The following is a 23,130-nucleotide window of genomic DNA, read 5'->3' on the forward strand; positions in this document are numbered from 1 at the left end:
CCAAATACGATTCTGGGGACACTTCTTATCCTATTTGTTACTAATGCCTAATCCAGCCCAAAATTTATAACAATACAGAAAACTCCAGAGTAAGGAACTCACTTATGCATAAAACTGTCTTCTTCATCAAATTCTTAATTTAAAAATGAAAGTGAACACTGTAATGTAGAGTTTCTGGTGAAGGCACAATGAGAGTTTCTTTAGAAATTGCATGTACAATGCTCTTCCTTTAAAGCTTGCTCATTGCCACTAAAAACACTTAGTCTATGTTGACCACAGAGAAAAAATAGTAAGAAATATAAACATGCAGCACATTTAGGATTTAGTTAAAATGAACATAGTTCAAGCAGGAACTGGTACCTTGGGATGAGCATCTCAATTCTTGTACCCAAAGAGGCCAATATTAAATTTCAGGCACAACTGAGGAGGAGAGATAAGGTTCTGCAGTCTTCTAAAAAGGCTAACCACAAATACAGCAAGGACTTGAAATGATTGTGAAATCTACAGTCTCCACTTTGTGCTTCACAACATTTTGCTGCAGCTCATTCACTCAAGCACAAAGCCTAAAAACCTAAAATTAAGTCTGATGGATTCTAAGTTGTTTGACAACCTGTACTTATACAGCACAAACTATACCCCTTTTTTGACACTGATCTCATGAACAGCAATAAGAAAAGTCAAGTCCCATTGTAATGTCTCATGTTTAACTCTCTACCTGATCTCTTACTCACCATTACACAAAATCATGTATATATCACCTCTTGGAATTTCAGCTTGCTCTCCTTCAATGCAAATTTCCTTTACATAACTTCACTTTCATGAACGATTTTGACTGGACTGAATGGAACTTCAGAGAAATGTAACTAGGATTAGAAATAACTAGATTTCAGACACAGGTAAGGAAGTTGATTTTCATTATTAGCCATTTTTTTCCTGTATCAACCTTCCAATTTAGCCTACCTGGAAAATACTGATAAAAAAAAAGAGAAGAGATTGTGCCACAGAAATGAAACTACTTCTATTTTTGATAAAATATCTTTGAACACCTGGTCAAGCAATAGGCTAGAAGAATCTAAGTAACAATATAGATGTTGTATTAGGAATCTGAATAGTTTACATTGGAGATTATTCAAGGTTGTTGTCTAGAAAATAAACGCATTTCAACCACAATGCAAAGCACATAATAGTGAAAATACTCCTCTATGTAAATTTTTACATTGAGATTTTTATTACACATGAAATAGTGTTGTGGCTTCTTTTCTTCTTTCCCTTAATTAACAGGATTCCTGTTCTAATTTTCTTCAGAACATTTTTGTTAGTAGACTTCAAACTATCTACCTCTACCTTTTACCTTTTCAGTAATTCAGTTCTTAAAAACCATTTACTAAGAATACGCATAAAGAGCAACATCATTAACACTCAAATTGTGCCCAAAGCTTCAACAAAGCAGAAAGAACATGATGATAACCAGCAGCCTGTAACATAAAGAGCAAGAAGTAGTGGCCATATCTATGTAAAAGATGTCTTGACTGTTTGCTTAGGTCCATAATAAACCCCTTTTTTTAAAATTATGTATCACACAGCAGATGAGACCAACACCATAAAGTTTCCCTTTCTAGAGGTTAATATCTGCCAAACAGTACAGCCAGGTCTTCAAGAAGATACAAAACCAACTAAATCAGTTTCAGGGCATATAAATATCAAATTCTGTACTTTTAACTTCTTGTAGAAATTTATGTAGACACTGCAGGAATTTGCATCTGTAAAACACTAGGACAAGTTTCAAGTGGAGTGTATCTTTACATAACAAAAGGCATGCTACCATTCCTTACAGTGCAACCAAGATACAGCCTACATGGCTGTATAAACAGATAGTTTACCAACCATTTACCAGCTTTTCTCTTTTCCTATACTGACAGACACCACTATAACACTCTTGTAAAATGAACTGTGAGGTGCCAAAGTGCCTTCAAATAAAAACTGAATAATCTACGAGAAGTTACTTTATTTCCTTTTTTTTAAATATACATATACAAGATATTTTATTTTAAAAGCACAAGAACATTATACAAGTTTCAAATTTACATTTTTGCAATTTAAGATACCAGTATGTGCATTATCAAATAACTTCTGTCAGCTTGGATGGAACAGAAATAAGTGGCATAAGCATCTTGCAGTCACTAAATACAGATTATACTCACAGTGAACAAAACTGCATAGTAATTTATGAAATGAAAGATGACCACGCTAGTCAGTGAATTATAGGGGAGCCCATTTGCTAAATTAGTATGTGCAAACGTACAGAAAGACTCAACTTTCCTCTCCCATTTCTTTAGCTATAGAGATTTCCAGAGCTTTAAAGGAGCTCACCTGCTCTTACCAGCTCCTGTCCTTGTCTACGACAGTTCAGACAGAAAACAAAATAAAGTGATCTCACTGCATATTGGAAAATGGAAATTTTGTATCAGTGAAGTGCAAGATAACTGAAAGGTTTTGATAACTGAATATGTAAATATCAGTGGGAAACAAAGAATACAGGTTTGGTATCAATGAGGCATTTGCCAGTCTTAATTCAATATTTCTGTTTGTAAGCAGTGTTTTGATGACATAAAAATCACCAGTGCAAGTTTTCATGACAACTGTTCTAAACTCAGTATGTGTTTCAAACATGTTTTAGAGAAGACTAACAGAATTAGTGTTTGTCTTCTAGGAGTTCAATATTCAGGTTTAAAATCTGACAGAATCCAAGTATGGAGAATGGTCTTAATTTCAAGAAAGAGAATACCTGCAAAATATACCAAAGCCAACTTTTTATATCACTGGGGAAGGATTACAGCAAAAGTTTTTCAAAAGTATTTGAAACCAGAACAATGTTTGAGATGGTATTCCATCTTTAGATCAGTTATGGTGCTGTTCAGTGTACTCATACATACATACTCAAAAAACATTTTAAAAAACCCCAGAATAATGGTATTTAAATCTAAATCATTAATTGTGATTCTACTATCTCTCGTGTAATTGTGGGAAAACAAAAAAAAGAAATCATACAAAACCACTCAGATATTAATCTGAAAACCTCCCCTTGAAAGCCTGATTAAAATGGCACAAAAGAATCCAAATAGCAAAGGGGCAGGGAAATGGAGGATAGTGACAACTTCAAACTTTCTCAGGAGATGCCATTTCCATGTGAAAGAGTTTTTACCCATCACATTACAAATTCCTTCATGTAAATTATGGCTGAAATTCAGAAAACAGAACAACAAACATTTAGAACTGAAGCACAATCACATATCATTGAGAGAGTTCAATCACAATGTGCTATTAACTACTGAAGAGCAAAGATTTAGCCACCTTTTCTTCCCTTTTCTGCTGTACCTGACATTGAACCACCGAACATGCCTCCCAAAACACACAATTTCATTTACGCAGACTCCAAAACATGCTCCAAACAACGACAGAGGATGATGAGTGGAAAACCCCTCAAATATGGGCAAACTTATTTCTGACTCTAAAACTTGCTGGTTTTGGGCCTTGATTTTAGTCCAGTGATAGCTTTGAAAGCTGTTTACTTCACTAAGATTTCTGGCTCTTGTACAGCTTACAGAGCTACACTACAACTACCCACCTGCAGTATTTTCACTTTTGATTCTTGGGGAAAGTCTCAGAAGACAAACTGTAAAAGAAGTAAAACTAACCACAACCTAGGCAAATGGTGAAGCCCCAGACCTCTTATGATATACATTAATGGAGGATAAATTCATTAAAGTGCAGTTCTGGCAATGCAAAAAGCACAGATTTAATTTTTTGATGCAACAAGCAAGATGGTAATCCCCCCAAGCGCTTTCTATTCCACACTCATTTAAAGAATTCATCAATGAAAACTCTTCATTAAATCCCAAGGTATATCTGAATGCAAGCTTTTTCTGTAAAACTTACTTTTTATTGTACCTGTTGCTGCAGGTGACTAAAGACCTGGCACCACTTCCACTCCAATATGATCTTGATCTATTTAAAGCTTCACTAAGCTTGGGAAAAGAACCCAGGAAGAAAGTAAAGGAGGCTTTTCCTTGGCAACACCATTTAGATATGTTTTCAAGTCATGGAAGAGACAAATGTGGCGTGTGCTCTGAAAAAGAGCATTTGGGAACTGTCCTCATGAAAACATGTAAAACAATTCAAACTGCTGAAAAAATGGAAATATTTCTGGTTCAGTAATAATTACAGAATGTGACTTTCCTTTTTTTTTTTGAAAGGAAAAAAGAGGAAAATATATTATATGAGTTTCTGTTTCAATGCATCAGTGATATATCCAACCTAGAGAATCCATCAATTAATTGTCTGAACTACAGAAACCACTTGAGTAGATTTTTTACTGTCACCCTCGTTTCCTTTTCCAAAGCACTGCCACAGGTCAGAGTTTTCACTAAATCAAGAGACTCAGAGCAGCTGCCAGTTGAATCCGAAGAAGATCTGATTTGTTTCTTGGCTCCTGGCAATCTCCTCTATGATGCAGTGCTGCTGCCACAGCAGATGGAGCTTCCGGTAGCGCTCCTGACATAAGTGCAGGGGATTGCCCCTTCTTCAGAGAGGAAAAGAGAATAACCAGTTAGCACATCAGAAGAGCAAGTGTCCAATAAATAGGCTAACATTAACTCTAGACTAATTAAATACTAATTAAATTCCAAACAAGTCTATCAGAAATGTAAAAATCTCTACTTGTGACAAGCAATAACTGCTATTTCTAGGATGACATTTCAGCAATGGCAGCCCTCACGTGTTTCTAATGAAATGCATGCAAAGCATTCTTGAGAAAAGTCAGAAAGTTTAACAGTACCAAAAAAGTGTATTTTCTCATTATAAACTGCCCATTCCTGACTGGAAACTGCCATCAGTTCCCCAGGCCAACACACACATTACATACTGTGCTACAAACACTAGATAGAAGAATGTGTATAAGAAGGACAGAGATATAGTGAGTACAAGAAGGAAGGAGATATAAAAATGGAAAGGTAGGAAGTCAAGCATTTACTTACTTTAGACCTGGATCTGTTTCTCCATATTCATCCAAGTAGGGTGCAGGATATAAGCAGCCCCTGGTTTTACCTTCAATGAGGACAACTTTGCATTCCCTGATCCTTAAAGAAAAGAATAGCTACACTTAAAAAACAGCTCCAAGAGGCTCTTCCATTTCTGTTAAGCTATAATTTATGTCAAAGTAACATTTCCTTATTTCAGACAAAAATAATCAAATGCTTTGACAATGCTGTGAATTCCAGCTACTTACTTGAGAAACATGCAGACTCCAGCTCCACACTGAAGAGCATGAGAAGTACAGGCTCCCAACTCCTCCCCATTCACCAGCTCCTGACAGCAAGTGTTTTGGGAACACAGCATTGCCCCACAGAACAAACACAATACTGGGTGCTTTTGTTCATCATCAGAAGACCGTGGGCATCTAAAAGAAGGGTAACCAGTAGGTCACAGTAGAAATCAAAACTTCAAAAGAAATGTTAACTAACGTTAATGTTCCTTAAGAAAAGACCAAAAATACCTATCCAACCAATTAAATACCCCAAATCACAATCAAAAACCTAAGACATATTATATCAGAATCATATAACATATCTGCTTCCCTATGTGGTATTTTCACACTGCTTGAAATTATTTATCTGCAAGATATCTGCTTTGAGTAGGAGGTTGAACTAGATGATCAACAGAAGTCCCTTCTGACCTCAATTATCCTATGATTCACTTTTCTTGGCATAAAACAGTGCCATCATCTGGGTTTGTTGTGTCCAGTGCAAAAATAATTTTCAGGCTTATGGCCAAAACAAATGCACATTCCACAGAAGAAAAATGACCAGCAGACTGAGCTATAAAATTTTATATGTTGTCTCATCAAACACAAGTGACTTCATTTAGCAAGCTGTTGTGCTTCACATTTAAAATGAACAGCTGCTAGTATTGGCCAGTATAACCATAACAATGCCTTCACTACAAAATAATTTCTGTATTCTGTCAATACCAGTTACAGTAACTGCAAGAATATAAAATTCACTAAAAGTGACAAAACACCTAAGGAAACAACTAAATATGCCACATCTTACCTAAACTGAGAGGCTTGATTCAAAAGGCAACTGTAGTCTTCAGGAAGCTCTATTAAATGATTTCTTTTTCTAGGATACCTGGGTAAGTGAAACAGAAGTATTATGACAATAATAAAGATAAAAGTAAACAATGGAATAAATACCCACAAATCCCTGCTAAGCTTTTGGTAATTTCTGCAGAAGTCCACAATTCTAGAGCAATTCTTCAGTCCTGGAATCCCAAATGAGATGCTCCACATGGGAGCTTCAACATTTCTATATTCCAGCAAAGGTGTTAAACTTCACATATAACCTACATGTATGAAAACATTTCCTATTTCAGTTAGCTTTTGTTCTTTCCTAGAGCAGGACAGATTACTTGTCTAACAATGTCGTACAATCTCAATAAAGAGTCACTGTATGAGGAATAATAAGACATTTAAAGAAAAATATACTTCTAGCAGTAGAGCAGAAGGAATAAAACATTTAGTCTCTGACTTGCCCACAATAAGCATTTCATTCTTTCAAGTGTTTTAAGTCAAAACCAGGAGAAAACAACAACAATAAGCTTACCTTATTGCAATGCTTTTCCCTTTCAAACAACTTAACACCACTGGATCAGCACACCACCTATTTCAAACAAATATTTGCAGATGACAGCATTTGATAAAAATATTCATTTAGGTTCATTAAACTAAACTAGTAAGTGATATGCAAAGGCAAAACACTGATAAAAAGCATTGACAGTTCTACCTAAAACTTTGCAAGGAAAAGTAGGGGTGTTTTTTAGCAGTTTTCTTCAGGAGAATGTTTTGCATACAGGAGGAAAAACCTATGTGAAAAAACACTAAAAAATACTATCATGCACATAAAACCACTAGATTTACACAGTTAAACAATGCAAGAAGTCTTCAGACATATTCAGTTCCTCAACGTGGGCTACAACACACAGCACCTTTTGAAACACAAGTGCTAAAAGATACAGCACAAATAAATATTGTGCAATCTAATAGAAAAACATTTGCTGCTTTCATTAAATAATCATCACCTAATGGCTATTTTACCATGGTTTATTACATGATGCATGCTTGCTTAGAATGGCCAAACATGTCTACCAAAACAGTGGCAGGTATTGGCCAATTACTGAAGAGAGGAGCTGGTATGTTTGAGATGCCTTTTAAGTTATTGCTATGAAAAAAAAAAAGAAGGGAGAAAGAACTGCAGCAGATGGTCAATCTAGTATGCTTCATTTAACACATTTCTCAACAATCATCAAATTCAGTCTTCTGAAATAAGATTCTGTGAAAAAACATATGGGAACCTGCATGATGATTTGGCAACTGTTACTATTATGTTAAATATGTAGCCTCCTACTTAAAACCTCTTTTTCTGTAGCACTGTAACTATTTGTTAATCCTGCTTCTAGTGATCTTTCCCAATATTCACAAGCATCATCTCCTGTGATGTGTTAGGAACACTTCTATGTCTTTAAGCTAATATGTAAGAACAAGTAAGACAAACTTGTTTAATAGTTTACTTGTAAAAATTAATCTATTAATTTATAAGTAATAATATATACTACAAATGGAATTGATCATAATAAGACCATACGCAGAGAACTGTTTAGGTCAGCTATATGGACTGTTGGAAATCAACAGTTCAAAATGTCCATAAATTGAAGAAATCTAGACAACAAAGGCTAAAACAACTAGAGGTTAAAAAACCCAACCAAATAACAATGCAGTAAAAGGTAATGTGAGTCAGAGAACTCTGTCAAGAACCAGGAATAACCATTACTGCCACCAGGTGCCCAAAAGGTCATGTTAAATACACATTCTCCAATACAATATAGCTGGTTTATTCTTAATTGGGGATGAGATATGGTGTGTCTGTTAATTTGAGGTTTTGAATGCAGAATTTAACCAATTCTTTCTTTACTGCTAAAGAAAGAATGTTTTCTCTACTGCTACTTTCACAAACTGAAAGAGGAGAAATTTAGGTTAGAAATTAGGAGGAAATTCTTTCCTTTGAGGATGGTAAGATACTGGAACAGGTTGCCCAGAGAAGTTGTGGATGCCCCAACCCTGGAAGTGTTCAAGGCCAGGTTGAATAAACTTGGAGCAGCCTGGTTTAGTGGAGAGTGTCCCTGCCCATGGCAGGGGGGTGGGATCCAGATGATCTTTAACGTTCCTCCCCACTCTCTAACATTCTGTGATTCCCTGACTGCAGATGGCAATGCACTTAACGCTCAAATTGTACCTTTTAACCATTAAGCCAATTTCAACATCCACCAGTCTATTTTGCACACGTTGAGAGGAAATGAAAAAAAAAAGCCTCACCCTGCCAGCTGCATGATTTTCCACATCTCATTTTATAGCTCATGTAATCAGCGCTTTTGCTGTAGACAGATTAAAAATGGGCAAATGAACACTGAATGGCATATCAAACACACAATGGTTTAAAATAACTTGTATGTATGACTTCATACAGGTCTGCAAGCACTAGTCCCTTAAACTATAATTATTTAATATTGGAATTATCAAAAATACAGAGTGCTTTATGTTTCTGAAGTGCTTTAAGAGATTCAGTGTACCTGTACAAAGTTTTTAGAACTTTAGTATGAAATTGAGCTCAGTCATTTATTAACAATTTTGATCTAGAATTCCCACAGGACCACCACAAAAGAACATGGCCTGTCCACTCCCAGTTAGTACCTTTGAAGCAGTGGATTTACTGTGTCCCAATATTCATGGAAGAGCAGGAACAAATTTGTAGGTAGAGAGAGGTAACTACAAAGTGCCTTGAATTGCCCTTCTTCAGAAACTGCAAAAGAAAACATGAATGAGTGTTTAAGTGTTTCAACACTGCTGAATAATTCACTCAAAACTAGAAATCTCCTGATCCCTTTTCCATTGAATAGTCTGTATCCTACAGCTTCATCATAGCTCCTACATAGTGCAACTAGGTATTATTCTGCCAATTTAATCAGAGCTATAATAATTTGGATTAGCTGAGGATCTGTTTAAATAAATTTGATATATATTAAGTATCTTTTAATGCATACGTTACATAACAGAATTCCTTGCTTAAATTACTGCATAATACATAACACAAGTGCAACAGATTTCTGCACTGGCATTTTAGTTTTTCATTATCCTTACGATAGTCCTCAATGATATTAAATTTTGCTGGGTGGTCATTTATTGTCTCTGCTACAAAAAATTACATTGTTGGTTCACCAGAAAGACTCCTCCCTACAGAATCAAAGATCCAGACCCCTGGTAAGGATAACAGCATATCCCAATGTGCAGAGATTTTGACTTGTATATTCTAACAAAATTCAAACTCAGTTCACAGTTTATATAAATCAATTTTGTATTTTTGTTGTTATATATTATACATTATATATATATATATACACACACACATATATATATATACACATGCCTCAGTTATTCATAAAATTACTGACCCTCTTTCTAAATAGTTGATGATTTTGTGTTTCCTTGCATTTTGACACAAAAATATTTCTTTTTGGAGTTAGTATCAGTAATGCATTAGGATCCTCCAAGGAAGGGACTTAAGTTTTATAATGTGCAAAGCTCTTTGGCTTTGTTTTCCTCAATCCCTGTATCGTTAGCATTTACCTCAAGGAAGGGACTCAAGTTTTATAATGTGCTTTGTACCTCTTTGCTTTGTTTTCCTCAATCCCTGTATCGTTAGCATTTACCAGCATTAGCACTATACAAAACCCTGGGCTTTTAAAATATATTTCAGGCAATTTCTCAGGTGATGCAACCTAAATTCCTGAAATTATCCTTAAACTGCTGAATCTTTATCAACAAGTACTTACTAGCAATACATCCCTGATAATTCACATATTTACATATACTCAGAAGTACTCAGAAGTAATGCTCTTCTATGCAGGTCAGCACAACTTAGCTTCACATGCCTGTCCCTTTCTTTATAAATTAGTAATTCCTTTACTTTCCAAGTCTTATTTTCATGTATTTGCTATTGTTACATTATTGTGAACATTTAAAAATTCTTTCCAGACAAAGAAGGTCATACATTTGTTTTCTCATACTTACCTTGTAGTAGCTCCTCAGGTGGAGAAACTCCCAGCAAATAATGAAAAAATAAAGCAGCACAACGAAGGTAAGGCATGATGCCTTTTTTAACACAATCCCACACAAGCCAGCCTGGAATATCTTGACTAAAGCAACTGTAGAACACAAATGAGAAAAAGCTGTTGTAATTCATAGTGCAAATCATTCTAGCACTATCATATTTTGGCTAGCATTGGTAGAATGGTAACTGCGTAGAAGCAACCCTCGTGTACCCCAAATTCTGTGAAACACAGCCACCAGCACTTAACTTCCAACTTCCCCTTTGCACAAGGAATGGGTACTGAGTTTATGAACCACACTTGTACTAAATCTTCAAATTAGACAGCTGTACCTGTCAAAAAAAGTCTGAAAAATGGGCACTAACACTCAAATAAGCAACAATGTTCAGCTTTACAGTTATCCCCCTTTTGTAGTAGGACCATTTCCTTCTTTTTGGATTCCATTTGTAACACAAGAGATCTAAACCAAAATAATCAAAGCAAAGAAAAATAAATACTGCAGTTGGATGTATTTCTCTCCACAATGGATACAGGTATTTTTTCATCCTCAGGCTAACAATTCACTCTTCTGTCCACAAAAAGTAGCCACTTTAACTAAGAGCATTTCTTTCACCAGTTTCAGTGTTCAGGAGCATGGGAAGAAAGCACAAGGCACTGTGCTAACTCCCCATACAAAATAAGTATTTTTTTTTCCTGTCTTGTGTGTTGTCCTGGTCAATCCTGTGGATTGCTGTTGTTCCAAGAAAATTTAACACTACAACTGAAGTGTTACTTACCCACTGGTGTACTGGCAAACCTCTCTACAGAAAGACTGTGCTGACTGTGCCTCCTCACTATTGTCAGATGAGTGAGCAGTAGGGGATTCTGCACACAAAAAGAAGAATCCACTGTAAATACACTACATCCTGACACACTTCTCTTTTACAAACCTAAAACCTTTTTTTTTATTATTCAATTGCATTACAGAATTAATTCCACTTTAATTTGCTTAATTCATTTCTATTTGCTGTTTTCTGTCTTAAAAATGTTCTCCTAAGACTTAGTGCTGTAAGGAAGAATCAGGATTACACCTTCATTGCTTATCCTCAGTCAAGAACCACTTCCTTCCCTTGAACTTGTCTTATATAGCTCAAGCTACAGAAATTTTTTTAAATGTCCAGATTTTTTAAAAGTTCCTATCATACTGAAGAAAAAACAAAGTACTAGCTAGAAAGTCCACGGCAGTTTTTAACTAATAGAGAGAAAAGTTTTCTCCTATCAGTTTACAGGATTCTGTATTTCAGATCTGGGTATTCATGAAGTTGAAGGACAAAGAAAATTTTATTTCCCAAATCCATATGGATTATCACAGGGCAGCTCAGTGATGCTGGCAGAACTTTGATTCTCTTACAAGGAGTGAAGAAGGGGAAGTTACCCCTCTGAAATGACTGACTGAAACAAGTACTGGTATATCAATAACTATTTGGTTTTCTTAGCCTAAGCACACAGAAGTGGTCTAATAAAATGCTCTGAATTTGATGTAGTGCTATTTAATTTTTACCAGAAAACAGTTACTACTACCTAGGCCTAAGTGTCACTTCTTATGAGGACGTTTCTACCTGGAAGACACTAATGGTATCAATCCATTATTTTTAAGATACTGTGCAAAAATGCCAGAAAAATGCAACACAAATACACACCTGTTGCTGAAGAGATGACAATTTGCATTATGTGTGCCAGTGTTGTCAGATGGAAGAGGTAGAGATGGTTATAGGCTGAACTAACTGATGAAGGTTGCAAATCTACAGCATCTTCCCAGTATAAAGATGGAAAGGATAACACAGCTCCCACCTACAGTGAAAAGGAATAGGCAAATATTAAAGTGCCAAAAATTTGGTAATAGATACAAGGGTAGCAATTATATTCTCACCATACATTTGTATTTTATTTCTGTAGTCTGAGTATATTAATCTATGTTGCTACTTTTAATTCAAACTGTAGCAAAAACTCACTGGAGAGTATTAACTATTTTAAGCACTAGGGCACATGGGAAACTCAGACAGAGTTGAATGTTAATTATCAGTTTAGAGATATACCATGCCCAGTTCTTAAAAAGCTTAGTTTTCTGTTCTTTGACAGGAGACAAAGCACATTGAAAAAGTGGGAAGTGAGACCAAGCATTAGACAGAAGGGCAGCCAGGGCATGACAGATTTTATTTGGTGAGTTTGGTTTTGTTGCTGTTTTTTTGGATTTTTTTAAATGGTAGAAAAACCTATAATACAGATTCATATTAAGAACAGAAAGAAGAGTCTAAGACAAATATAGGAGGTAATGAGAGTCAATGTGAAGGAATCAGAGTATGAGATACTGATTGAGACAAAGAGAAAGTGAGGGAAAGAAACTGAGTGCATTTTTAAATTTATTTTTTTATGCTTAATAAGAATGGAAGTGGTAAAAAGAAGATTGAGATTGCAAGAAGGAAATTTAGTAAGAACAAGACAGCAAAGATTTGAAAGTTAGCAGAACTAGAAGTAAACACAGCAGTCATATGCAATCATTTGATTGTTGCTCATTTATAATTATTTGACTCACACAAGTGAACACATACTATTTACAGAGTACAGTACACAAAAATTTGTGCTCAAAAGAAAGTACTAATATGAATAATAAAATGAACCTGCTTACCAAAATGTGGAACATATCTACTTCTAAGAGAGATGGAGTGTCCTCCCCTTTAAAGTTTGGTAGGAGAACTACAAAATAAAGGTATCAGTTATACATTTAGCATGTATTTTCTTCTTTTGGATTGAACTGTAGTATCAGAATCTGATTTCAGAGTCTCAATCATTTCTGTATTTTCACCAAACAAAGGTCTAGATCCCTAAGTAAGGAACTATTTAATTAATTGTTTACCACTGATTTGATTGTGCATGTTTAGCTATTTCCACATGCACGAACAGTTAATCATTTTAATTAATATATCTTCAAAATTCTGAGACATAAATCCTTATTTCTGCAGCTCTAATAAATCACAGTGTTAAGGGTGAAGGTCCTTAGGCACCTCAACACCAGATGCCTCACAACCTTGCCCAACACAAAAGCTTAAGAACTGTCTTATCTAACAGAAAGCAAATCAGAGAGTGGGATTCACAAAGGTCACCCATACTAACCCAATCAACAAGAAACATGGGGGAAGCTACATGACTCAAACTAGCTTACCCTGGGACTGAAATATATTAAGCTAGGCTTCAAGCAGCCTTTTGAAAGTACTGAAAGTCACAGAACTATAGAATGGTTTGCACTGAAAGACCATGCAGTTCCATCTCCCCTGCCAAAAGCAGGAATGTGACTCACTACATCAGGTTGCTCAGAGCACCCTCCAATCTGACCTTTAACACTTCCAGGGATGGGGCAACCACTTCTTTGAGCAGCCTGTTTCAATGCTTTACCACCCCCTCAGTACAGAATTTCTGTCTAATCTAAACCTGATTTTTTCAGTTTAAAACCATCCCACTTATGTCCTGCCCCTATCTATCTCTCTAAAAAGTCCCTTTCCCTCCTTTTTATAAGCCCTCATAAGATACTGGAAGGCTGCAATGAAGCCTCTCCAGAGCTTTCCCTTCTCCATGCTGAGAAGATGAGGTCTCGGCAATTAAGAAATACCTATTTTGCGGCTTTATCCACCTGTTTATAGAGAACTTGAGTAATTCTGAACATTGCCAGAAATAATTGTTATCCATCTGTTCCAGACTTGAGTATCTGTAGCTCTGGGTAATCTGGGGTGAGTTCAATCTACACCCTATAATTTCAGGCAACTGAAGTGAGCACTGCTGTCAAGTACTCCAACCCTTGCTTCTATGCTGTGCTAACCTGTGTGCCAGTTTGGAAGAGAAACTTCCACAACACAAGAGGCAGTAAATAAAAGGAATACAGTACCTCCTAGAAGACGAATCAGATGTTTTTGAATCAGGACCTGTGGAGATGTTGTCCTCTGAGCAGCTGCAAACTGCACTAATGCTTTAAGGCCACTGTGCTAGAGCACAAGAGAAAAGGATTGAATGGGAAAAAAGGCTAAATATAATAGTGACATAGAACTGTAAAAGCATATCTACTTCTACATAAACATAAAAGACATTTATAAATTAATTTAATATGAACATCCATATATAAGCAAACATTATTCTTTCAAAGTACTCTTTTTGCTATGAATCCAAACATTGAGAGATATCCCTCAACAGAGAATGTTCTCGATGTTAGCCATTTCAACAGGTTTATAGATGCATGTATATTATAAATCACCTTTTTTATTTAAAATATATTGCATATCTTACTCATCCATACCTGTCTATTTTGTAGGGATCCAAATAAAGGCTTGCCCTCTGTTTCCAAGAGGTTTTCTTAAAATTAAACACAGAAAATATTAAGTTGTTTTTTTTTTTCTACACAACCTAGTATTAATTTATTCTTATTATATACACCCTTTTATAAAGGTCAATCTCATTGTTATAACAGAAGTCTCTTAAAAAAAAATCTGTCTTAAATGGCGCTGATCATTTCCAAGATAAATTATTGCAATAAGCCATTTTAAAATTTTCAGTTTTCAGACTTTGCAAACTAAGAATTTAAAGGAGCGTTGCTTCACATGAATGACAAAACATTCATTCTACAGATTCAGATTAATTTTCAGTTACCCTTATGCAATGCTCAAAACCATTAAGTTACATTTACAGAGATGCTATGCAGCCATCTCACCCTCATATTTACCACAGAATGTTAAGGGGCTGAAATGGACCCTAAAGATCATCTAATTCCCAGTTCCCTGCCATGGGCAGGGACACCCTCAACTAGACCACATTGCCTCATCCAGCCTTGAACACTGCCAGGGTTGGGGCAGCCACAACGTGCCTTGGCAACCTGGCAAAATTTGCACTACTGCATTTGACCACAGTTTAACAGAAATACTTTGAAAACAAAACTCCCAAGTTGGAATACAGCTCATCTTTCCTCCCTGAGTGCTTTCGTTCTAAAGGAATAATAAGGAAAAAATAAGCCGATAAAAAAAAAAGAAATGAAATTAATTCAGTTGAGTAAAAAGGTATCAGTTCAAATGTTTGTGTACTTCAGTCACTTTCCAGAGATGAAACAGTACACCTGTGTAGGAGTGTGTCCCCTGCTGACAGACTGACAAAACTATCCTTTGTCCCCCAGAAAAGGAAAGAAGCCCAGAAGTTTCTCTCAACGATTAGGTAAAAAGCCACCTCATACGACCTCGGGGACTTCACCAAAAACTTAAGGGCATCCAATTGGATAGAAGCCAAAAAGTCCCACCTGAACAATCAGGTAGAAAAAGAAGAGAACAAAGGAACTAGGGGCTGCTGCGAGGTGTTTTTACCAGGAGCAGACCTCTGCACCTGGCTCGGGTTTTTCTGTTTGTTATTTTGCCTTTTATTAAACCTTTTTGTTTCTAACACTGCAGCAGAAGTCATCCTGCTCATTTTATGCCCTCAAGAACAGCTTAGCTATCCTTGGGTGTATTATATATTCTTTCGAGAGCTTATAAGACCTGGCTCCAAAAAAGAAAATATAATACATCTGGAATTTTTAAAATTTCATTTAATTGGGAGATTTTGATTTGGAGGGGTTTTTTTTGTGGGGTTTTGGCAGGTTTTGAGTGTGTTTCTTTCTTCAGGAGTCTGGCTTTTGGCAAGGATACCAGTTCACATCCCTTGGGTCAATGATGCTTTGAACCTTCTCTAGAGGTTCCTCTAAAGTTCCTTGTCTAGGCACCTTGGCTATATGCCCATTAAATGGTTTCAATAGTGCACTACAACTAGACTCCAGACCAGTATACTGAAGCTATACAGGCAGTTTTGCTTTACAATTTCACAGAAGTCTGCTCTATTTGCAAACAAAACTGATTCCAAGGAAGTGTGTGGCCAAGTCAAACTGTCACAGTAGTCCCTCTAGCTTTATACTCTTCTCCTCAAGAGTACCTGAATTTTCTTCTAACACAGGCCTTCAATATCAGACTTGTGATAACAGTTACTGCATTTATGCACTTGCTGGCTAACTCCTCCTTGACAGCCACCAATATCTTTTTCCATATATCAAACAAAACCAACCTGCAAGGCATTAAGTACAGTAATATTAATAAAGTGGGTGGCCCCCAGTATTTTCTCAACCTATTTGAAAATACAGAATCCATCACCAAAGATGCAATCAGTTCTGTGACTATTTCTGCCATATCAGAATATTCCTAATCCACCTAAAAACCTTCTGAACTCCTGATACTCCACCAGAGATTCAAGGCAGACTAAACTTGTACTTCAACGTCTTCATCAAGAAACACTTGGTATAGTTGTCAAATCACATGTATGGACATGTACAATTAAGCTCTCAAGCCCTTAATCATGCATTTTAGACCTGGATCTTGCCCTTTTCCCTGCCTGGAAGCATCTGCAGATTTATCCACAGCTTCAAGTTCATTACACAAACTTAATTGTGTATGTAGTACAGAAATGAAATTAAATAAATAGATACATTATCCCAAACAATGAAATAATTTCTGTGGTAATTTTTTTGCTTTCAGAGATTCATGGCAGAGAATGTTTGGTTGGTTTTTTGTTGGTTTTTTTTTGTTTTTGTTTTGGGGTTATTTTGGTTGTTTTGTGGTGGGTTTTTTTTGTTTGTTTGTTTTAGGTTTTTTGGGGGTTTTTTTGGTTGGTTTTTTTTTTTTGGTTTTGTGTTTTGTTTTGGTTTTTTGTTTGTGGTTTTTTTGTTTGTTTTTGGTGGGGTTTTTTTGGGGTTTTTTTGTTTTTTGTGGGGTTTTTTTGGGGGGTTTTTTTGGGGTTTGGTTTTTTTTTGGTTTTTTGTTTTGGTTTTGTTTTTTGGGTTTTTTTGTTTGTTTGTTTGGGGTTTTTTTTGTGGGTTTTTTTGTTTCTTTTTCTACCAGGTACCTACTTAGCAGTTTCAGAATACAAGAGACTGTCTTCTACAAATCCCATAAAAATTCTTTAAGAATACAGACAAAAACAAATAATGAGACAGGGAGTACTATTTCATAGCTATTAGATATTTAGCATAGGAGATGCCTGCAGGTCAATGATCTTTGGCAACCTGAAAATATTAATTGAACATGCTTAATGTTACAATTAGTAACGTGGAACATGATCACTAACTGCTGTCTCAAATTAAACTCAGTGTTGGCATTCCATACCATATTTCATGAGCTACTATCTAAGAAAAACATCCTATTATTTATATTAGTTTATAGGTAATAATTCTGTTATTATATATGCAATTGTATATAATTTAATTTGCTATACCATTACATATGGCTTGCATTTATGTAGAACTATTATTTGTACAATCACACTGTACAAAATTAAACAATCAAGCAACTGTAACATTTTCAATTAATGAGACGGAGTAAACTGAAATTATGCTTTACCTATACACTGGATGGTAAAAGCACAAGTGCTCCAGGTCATCATAGGAATCCGGGAATCAGCTTCATTTGGAGCAACTTTGAGCCCAACTCTGTAAATGGTGGTGGCAAAGAGAACAAGCATCTCCTTGATACTGCTTGAGTACTTGGCTCTGCAAAACCAAGATGAGAAAATTTCAGTCTCAATTATGAATAGTGTTAATTACTTACTGGTTAATCAATCACTATCAAAGCCTAAGTCCAAACCAGGACAGTTATTTATGAAAGAACAAAGACCCTTTTTCTGGACAGAGATGAAAAAAATCCCTGGTTTTCAGTAGTAAACAAATACCTTGACAAAAACAGCTTTACAAATTGAGAGATTGAGAGCTGCCAGGCTGGAAGATATTATTTCTGTCTGTTACATTATAATTCACATTAGAAAAATGCAAACATTTTAAAGTAAAATACAACAAAAATAAATATTGTAAGTAATTTTAAGTCCTGAAGCGAAAATAATTAGGTACTAAAAATGGAAGACATTTCAAGTGTGTTTTTAAACACATTTTTTAGCACTTAAGCTCTTTTCAAATTACATCAGGTTAGGTTACGTAAATGTAGTTTTATGTAAACAAGTGTTTAGCAGTTTTAATGGTTTGTGGGGTTTTTCCCAAGTCATACATAGGACTTTCTAACAGAAATATATGACATTCATATTAATCCTCTATATCTTTATGGACAAAACAATTGTATCACAGAATCTGGGGTTTAGCCAGGTTCACACTTAAACAACACTGTTTAACTTTAAACTACAGAACCTTTCTCATGAACATCAGTTATCAAGAAAAAATTTGATTCAGCTTTCTGACAACAGAACATTTTTTTTATTTTTCTACAAATAAAAGATACACGTGGGTATTTTGCATAACTTTGATGTCAGTCTGAAGCAGCAGAGTACTTACAGCATGATCCAAAAAGAGATCAGGGACAGCTGAGCTCACTTGAAAAGCATCTACCCATTCATTCTGTTTTAGTGGGCAAATGCTTTTGCCCACTGGAATTGAACATGCTTAGTGTTAAAATTAGTAATGTGGAACATGATCACTAACTGCTGTCTCAAATAAACTCAATGTTGGCATTGAGTTTAATTTAGAATAGAAACAGACAAGAGTCCTATTCCTCAAAGTGATCAACATTCCATTATTGTGTCCAAAACCATGTGAAATGTATGCCCAAAACAGATGCACAGCAGAAAAACTAAGGCAGACAATAAATAACATGCCTAGAGGCACAGCAAGTAACCCAAATCATTGGAATTGTAGATTAGAAGATTCCAGGCTTCTAGCTTTGTACCAAGAACATAAGAAGTACCAGACTGGATTTGACCAAAAGGTCCACCTAGCTCCTCACAGATCCAATTTCAGTCAATGCTTATGGAAAAGAATAAGTAAGCCCCTAGTCAGACCAAAGAATATACACATTATGAAGTATATCAGATACTGAAGGGAAAATTAATATAGTGCAGAGAACACTGCTAGTAACACTTACGAGGACTGAACTCCAAAACTAAGGATGGAATGAAATTCCAAAGCTGAATTTCCTGTTCCCTTGTAGGAGAAAGGTGGAAGACTTTGTTTCTCTCCTAACAGGAAAAAACATACATCCAAATTAAAAAGCAAAGAAGCTGTTATGGTTTTTTAAGCAGCTGAAAACAAAAAAAAGAGTAGTCTTTTTATTTGAAACTGATTTGAAAATAATTGCAAACACACCTCACCAAAAAGACTATATTCCATTATTCCTCCTTTAAGTAACATTTGCCTCTGTTCCCCGAAACAGTAGACTCTCTGTGCCTCCTGTTTTCAAAATACTCATACCTACTTTCATTTTGTCCTTTATAATTCAGTTGTTCTCTTTTTTACTACCTCACAGTCCATACAAAAGATTATTAACCATGAGTAATAGTCTGTTGGCATCCTCTCCAAGCACATCTATTTTTTTTTCTACAGGAAAGATGGAAACAATTTAACAAAAGCCAGAAAATTGGTGAGGGCACTGAAATCAAGGTATCAACCCAGAAAGGGCAGTAAGTTTTATCCCCAGTTTTATTGGATACTGTATTGATTAAGAGCAAAACATATTATCTGTAGTTTTCTGCTGGTACTAGTTAAAACATGCACTGATGTCTATCCTACAGAACAGCTTAAAAATTAAATAACAAACCTTTAGCATTTTTCACACTGTAGCCTGATATCCTGGCTGTGACAATCTCCAGCCACCTAGCTAGGGACAGGATTTGAGCTACTGCCTCTGCATCCTCACTGAAAAGAAAAATAGAAAGCAGATTTTACTTTAACACTCAAATAACTACCTTAACTTAAAAAGCAGAGGGCACAATTAGATCCAAACACATTAACTCAGGTCTAGGTACTTTCTCATTCGATTTCTGCTCCAAAGAATAGGTAACCCAAAAATGTTTTAGAAAAAATAAAATATTTACTGCCAAAAGAAGTATATTTGGCTAAACAATCAATAAGGAGATATGCAGTATTTTATACAGATGAGGTTTTTTTTAAGTTTTCCTTCCAAAAATCGGAAAAGCTGACCAGCCCCAACATTTTTTTTTTTTTTTTAATTAGAGGTTAACCAATCTGGTATTTCACCTGTTTATTTTCTGAGCCTGCAATGGAACGATAGGAATCACAGTATTGCACAGAGATTTGCAAAGGGGACAAAGATATTCTCCATTCTCCAAGTCAAATATCTGTTCAACATGCAGACGCTGTCGGAAGTTCAGCTGCATTGCTTCAAAGTACCTACAACATTAAAAAGGAAATGAGAAAGTGGAATGGCTCAAATGCAACATGAACATAAAGGTTCAAAGCATAATTACACAGCAAACACTTATCCAAGTCAACAAAAGAGTCTTTTCCTTTGATCTGTAACTCTTCTACACGCTTGCATGGAAAAAGAATAAAACCTTTGAGCACACAGATGAATTCATGCAAAAATACATGGTGTAGCACTAATGGGAAAATGATGGCAAGTTTCCCTCGCTTATATTATCCTTATAAATTTCATTAAGATTTTGCAGACAAGCCATCCTTACATTTTTCTAAACTTCCCTCTTATCTTCAACATAATGAAGCACTGTATCTAATAACTCTCATATGCAACTCACTATAGTAAATTTGAAACAGGTATTGAACATACAGTTATTTAATTTTAGGAAACACTACTAGTAACATTTCACAAATGATTAATCAGCTATTCATTGCAATTACTGAGTATCATGACTAGACAGTGCAACTGTAGCCTTCTTTTAACAGGAAGAGAGAATAATATCTATTAGAACATCATATTTCAACTATTTTCAACAGAAAAGGAAATAAGAAACAACTATGATCTTTTTACAGGTTTCATTGTAATTTTTGTCCCATCAGTGGATGCAAGTAAGCCTTCAAATGTCATTACTTTCTCACTGGTATTTATGGGAACAAAAAGATCAAACATTTAAATCTTCTCTGGATACAAATTCAGTCCTAATGTTCAAAATTATCTACTTCCACACCAAGATAATGAGGTTTTTTTTGGCTCTATATATCTTAAATAACACAAAATTCCATTTATGTGAGAAGAGAAAGTGTATGTGCAGGGGCATCTGAAGAAGTTCTAATGAATACAGAACACTTAGGGAAGTATTTTGTTATAAACAAAAACCCATACATTGATTTTCCCCACATGTTTTTGCAAGCAACTCCTCTTCCTCACACATGGCAATACAAGGATATTCCACTCATTTCAACTTAATCTGTTTTAGAGTATTTCCAGCACTTGTAGGCTGCACACAGAAAGGTATGGCAGGCATAGTTTGGAAGACAATTACTAAGTTAGAATGTTATGTTAAAAATAAAAGACTATACTGAAACCTTCTGTGCCATACCATATGTGAAGAGCCTGTTGTTCATTTTAATCCCACTAACCCATGCAGCAAGTCATGTTTTCTTCAAGAAGAGCAAAGGAACTGAGCTCCAATGTTGCACTAGTTAGATCTATGCAGATGTAGATGGATCTGCCAAGAGCAGATGTATTATACTCAAGGAACATACTTGGGTTTCATTTTAAGTGTGTGCACCTATTTATTCTGTACTGATGTTTCATTGTAAAAAACAGCATTATACACACATATAGAATGTAAAAATGGTAAACACTAGACGTTTACCAGTGAATGGTAAACACCAGAAGTTCAGTAAGATTTTTTGAAGTAAAATGGTGCAAGTACAAACAACAAACCTCAAGAGATTGTTTATAACATTATGTCACATGTAGAAAGAGAATTACAAGATTAGTTTGTGATTGCGTGACCCACCTCTTAGCTGTTGATAATACTTCAGTGGGATTATTTCTATTATTATCTCACACTGCTTATATAGTTTAGACTTGCTACACCTATGTGGAGTGAAATGTAGGATGATTGTATTCTACAAGCTAGGAATCCTAGTCTTTTACTGTCTAGGTTGCACTGAAATCCAAAACACTTGGTCTGAACCGTGGGTCCCCCGAACAATAAAAATCCAATAAAGTCTACAGCAATTGCATCAATTCTTCACCCTTACTTTTCATTAACAGTTTCTTCCCTGATATGGGAGGAGTCACAAAATTTGACCACTCATATTCCTCATATTCTAATCTAGATGCTAGAATCTCTTCTAAACACTCACTGGAATAGATCAGTTTCACCCTTTACATATTGACCTGGAGACAGACTTTCACAGTATTGTTGCTCAAAGTAAACCTACTCAATATGGTTTCTTATTCTTGACAAATTTTACCTCATTGCTTATATTTGCATAAATTAATAAGTCCTTAGAAATTCTTCTCTGGGTCATAGAAGGCCCTAAAACTTTTGATGATGATTATCTTCATCAAGTCAAAACATCTCTTGTTCCATAGTTCATTTTTAGACGAGTACAAATCCTTTAATTAAATATCCACTTACTGTACTTTGCTTTCAGTGTACTTTTAAGGTGATTTGGAAAATAGATTCATTAAAAACCATTAAAAGGCAGCAAAGACACATCCTTACTTCTGCCAGCAGGCTGCATGCATTACATGACCACAGCTCCCTGTGTGGGTCCCACAAGGTAAGTCAGGGTGCATGAAGAGAGGATCTAGTGTATCTAGAAACACACAGCAGAAAAATTATGGAATGAACGTAATGTAACTTCCCATCAGTATGAACAGAAATTAACAACAATATGCACAGAACACAAACCTTCAGATCTTATTTTCCTACAGTTTGCACAGTCACATTAAAGCTCCACTTGGCTAACTTTTCCAGACCAATCATGCAGCAGAGCAATGACAAGGAGTACCCATTTAAACTACTGGAGGTTCTCCATATAAAGAAAAAGATGCCAACATTCAAATGGGTTAGAAAGAAAAAAGGGTGCTTCTGTACTGGAACTGTGGTTGGATTCACTGTCACTGAAGTTTTTAATGTCTGTCTTAC

General features: G+C 35.6%; 1 protein-coding gene across 5 annotated transcripts in view; it reads right to left on the minus strand.

Moving 5' to 3' along the window:
* Nucleotides 1–1,988: 1,988 nt before the first annotated feature.
* Nucleotides 1,989–23,130, minus strand: part of UBR1 (ubiquitin protein ligase E3 component n-recognin 1) — a 61,255-nt gene continuing 40,113 nt past the window's right edge. For all 5 annotated transcript variants that reach the window (XM_041400471.1, XM_041400298.1, XM_041400381.1 and 2 more), the window contains 17 exons: nt 22,705–22,798; nt 20,282–20,434; nt 19,842–19,939; nt 19,170–19,263; nt 17,646–17,794; nt 14,537–14,592; nt 14,132–14,228; nt 12,881–12,948; nt 11,895–12,045; nt 10,992–11,079; nt 10,178–10,311; nt 8,801–8,909; nt 6,660–6,716; nt 6,108–6,185; nt 5,285–5,455; nt 5,034–5,135; nt 1,989–4,579 (listed from right to left, as the gene is read on the minus strand). In XM_041400471.1, coding sequence (XP_041256405.1) covers nt 4,438–4,579; nt 5,034–5,135; nt 5,285–5,455; nt 6,108–6,185; nt 6,660–6,716; nt 8,801–8,909; nt 10,178–10,311; nt 10,992–11,079; nt 11,895–12,045; nt 12,881–12,948; nt 14,132–14,228; nt 14,537–14,592; nt 17,646–17,794; nt 19,170–19,263; nt 19,842–19,939; nt 20,282–20,434; nt 22,705–22,798 — 1,841 coding nt within the window. In that variant the 3' untranslated portion in view covers nt 1,989–4,437. The remainder of the gene's footprint in view (nt 4,580–5,033; nt 5,136–5,284; nt 5,456–6,107; nt 6,186–6,659; nt 6,717–8,800; nt 8,910–10,177; nt 10,312–10,991; nt 11,080–11,894; nt 12,046–12,880; nt 12,949–14,131; nt 14,229–14,536; nt 14,593–17,645; nt 17,795–19,169; nt 19,264–19,841; nt 19,940–20,281; nt 20,435–22,704; nt 22,799–23,130) is intronic.

Source organism: Onychostruthus taczanowskii, unplaced genomic scaffold, assembly GCF_017590055.1.
Source record: "Onychostruthus taczanowskii isolate IOZ18803 unplaced genomic scaffold, ASM1759005v1 scaffold1, whole genome shotgun sequence".
NCBI classification, from domain to species: Eukaryota; Metazoa; Chordata; class Aves; order Passeriformes; family Passeridae; genus Onychostruthus; species Onychostruthus taczanowskii.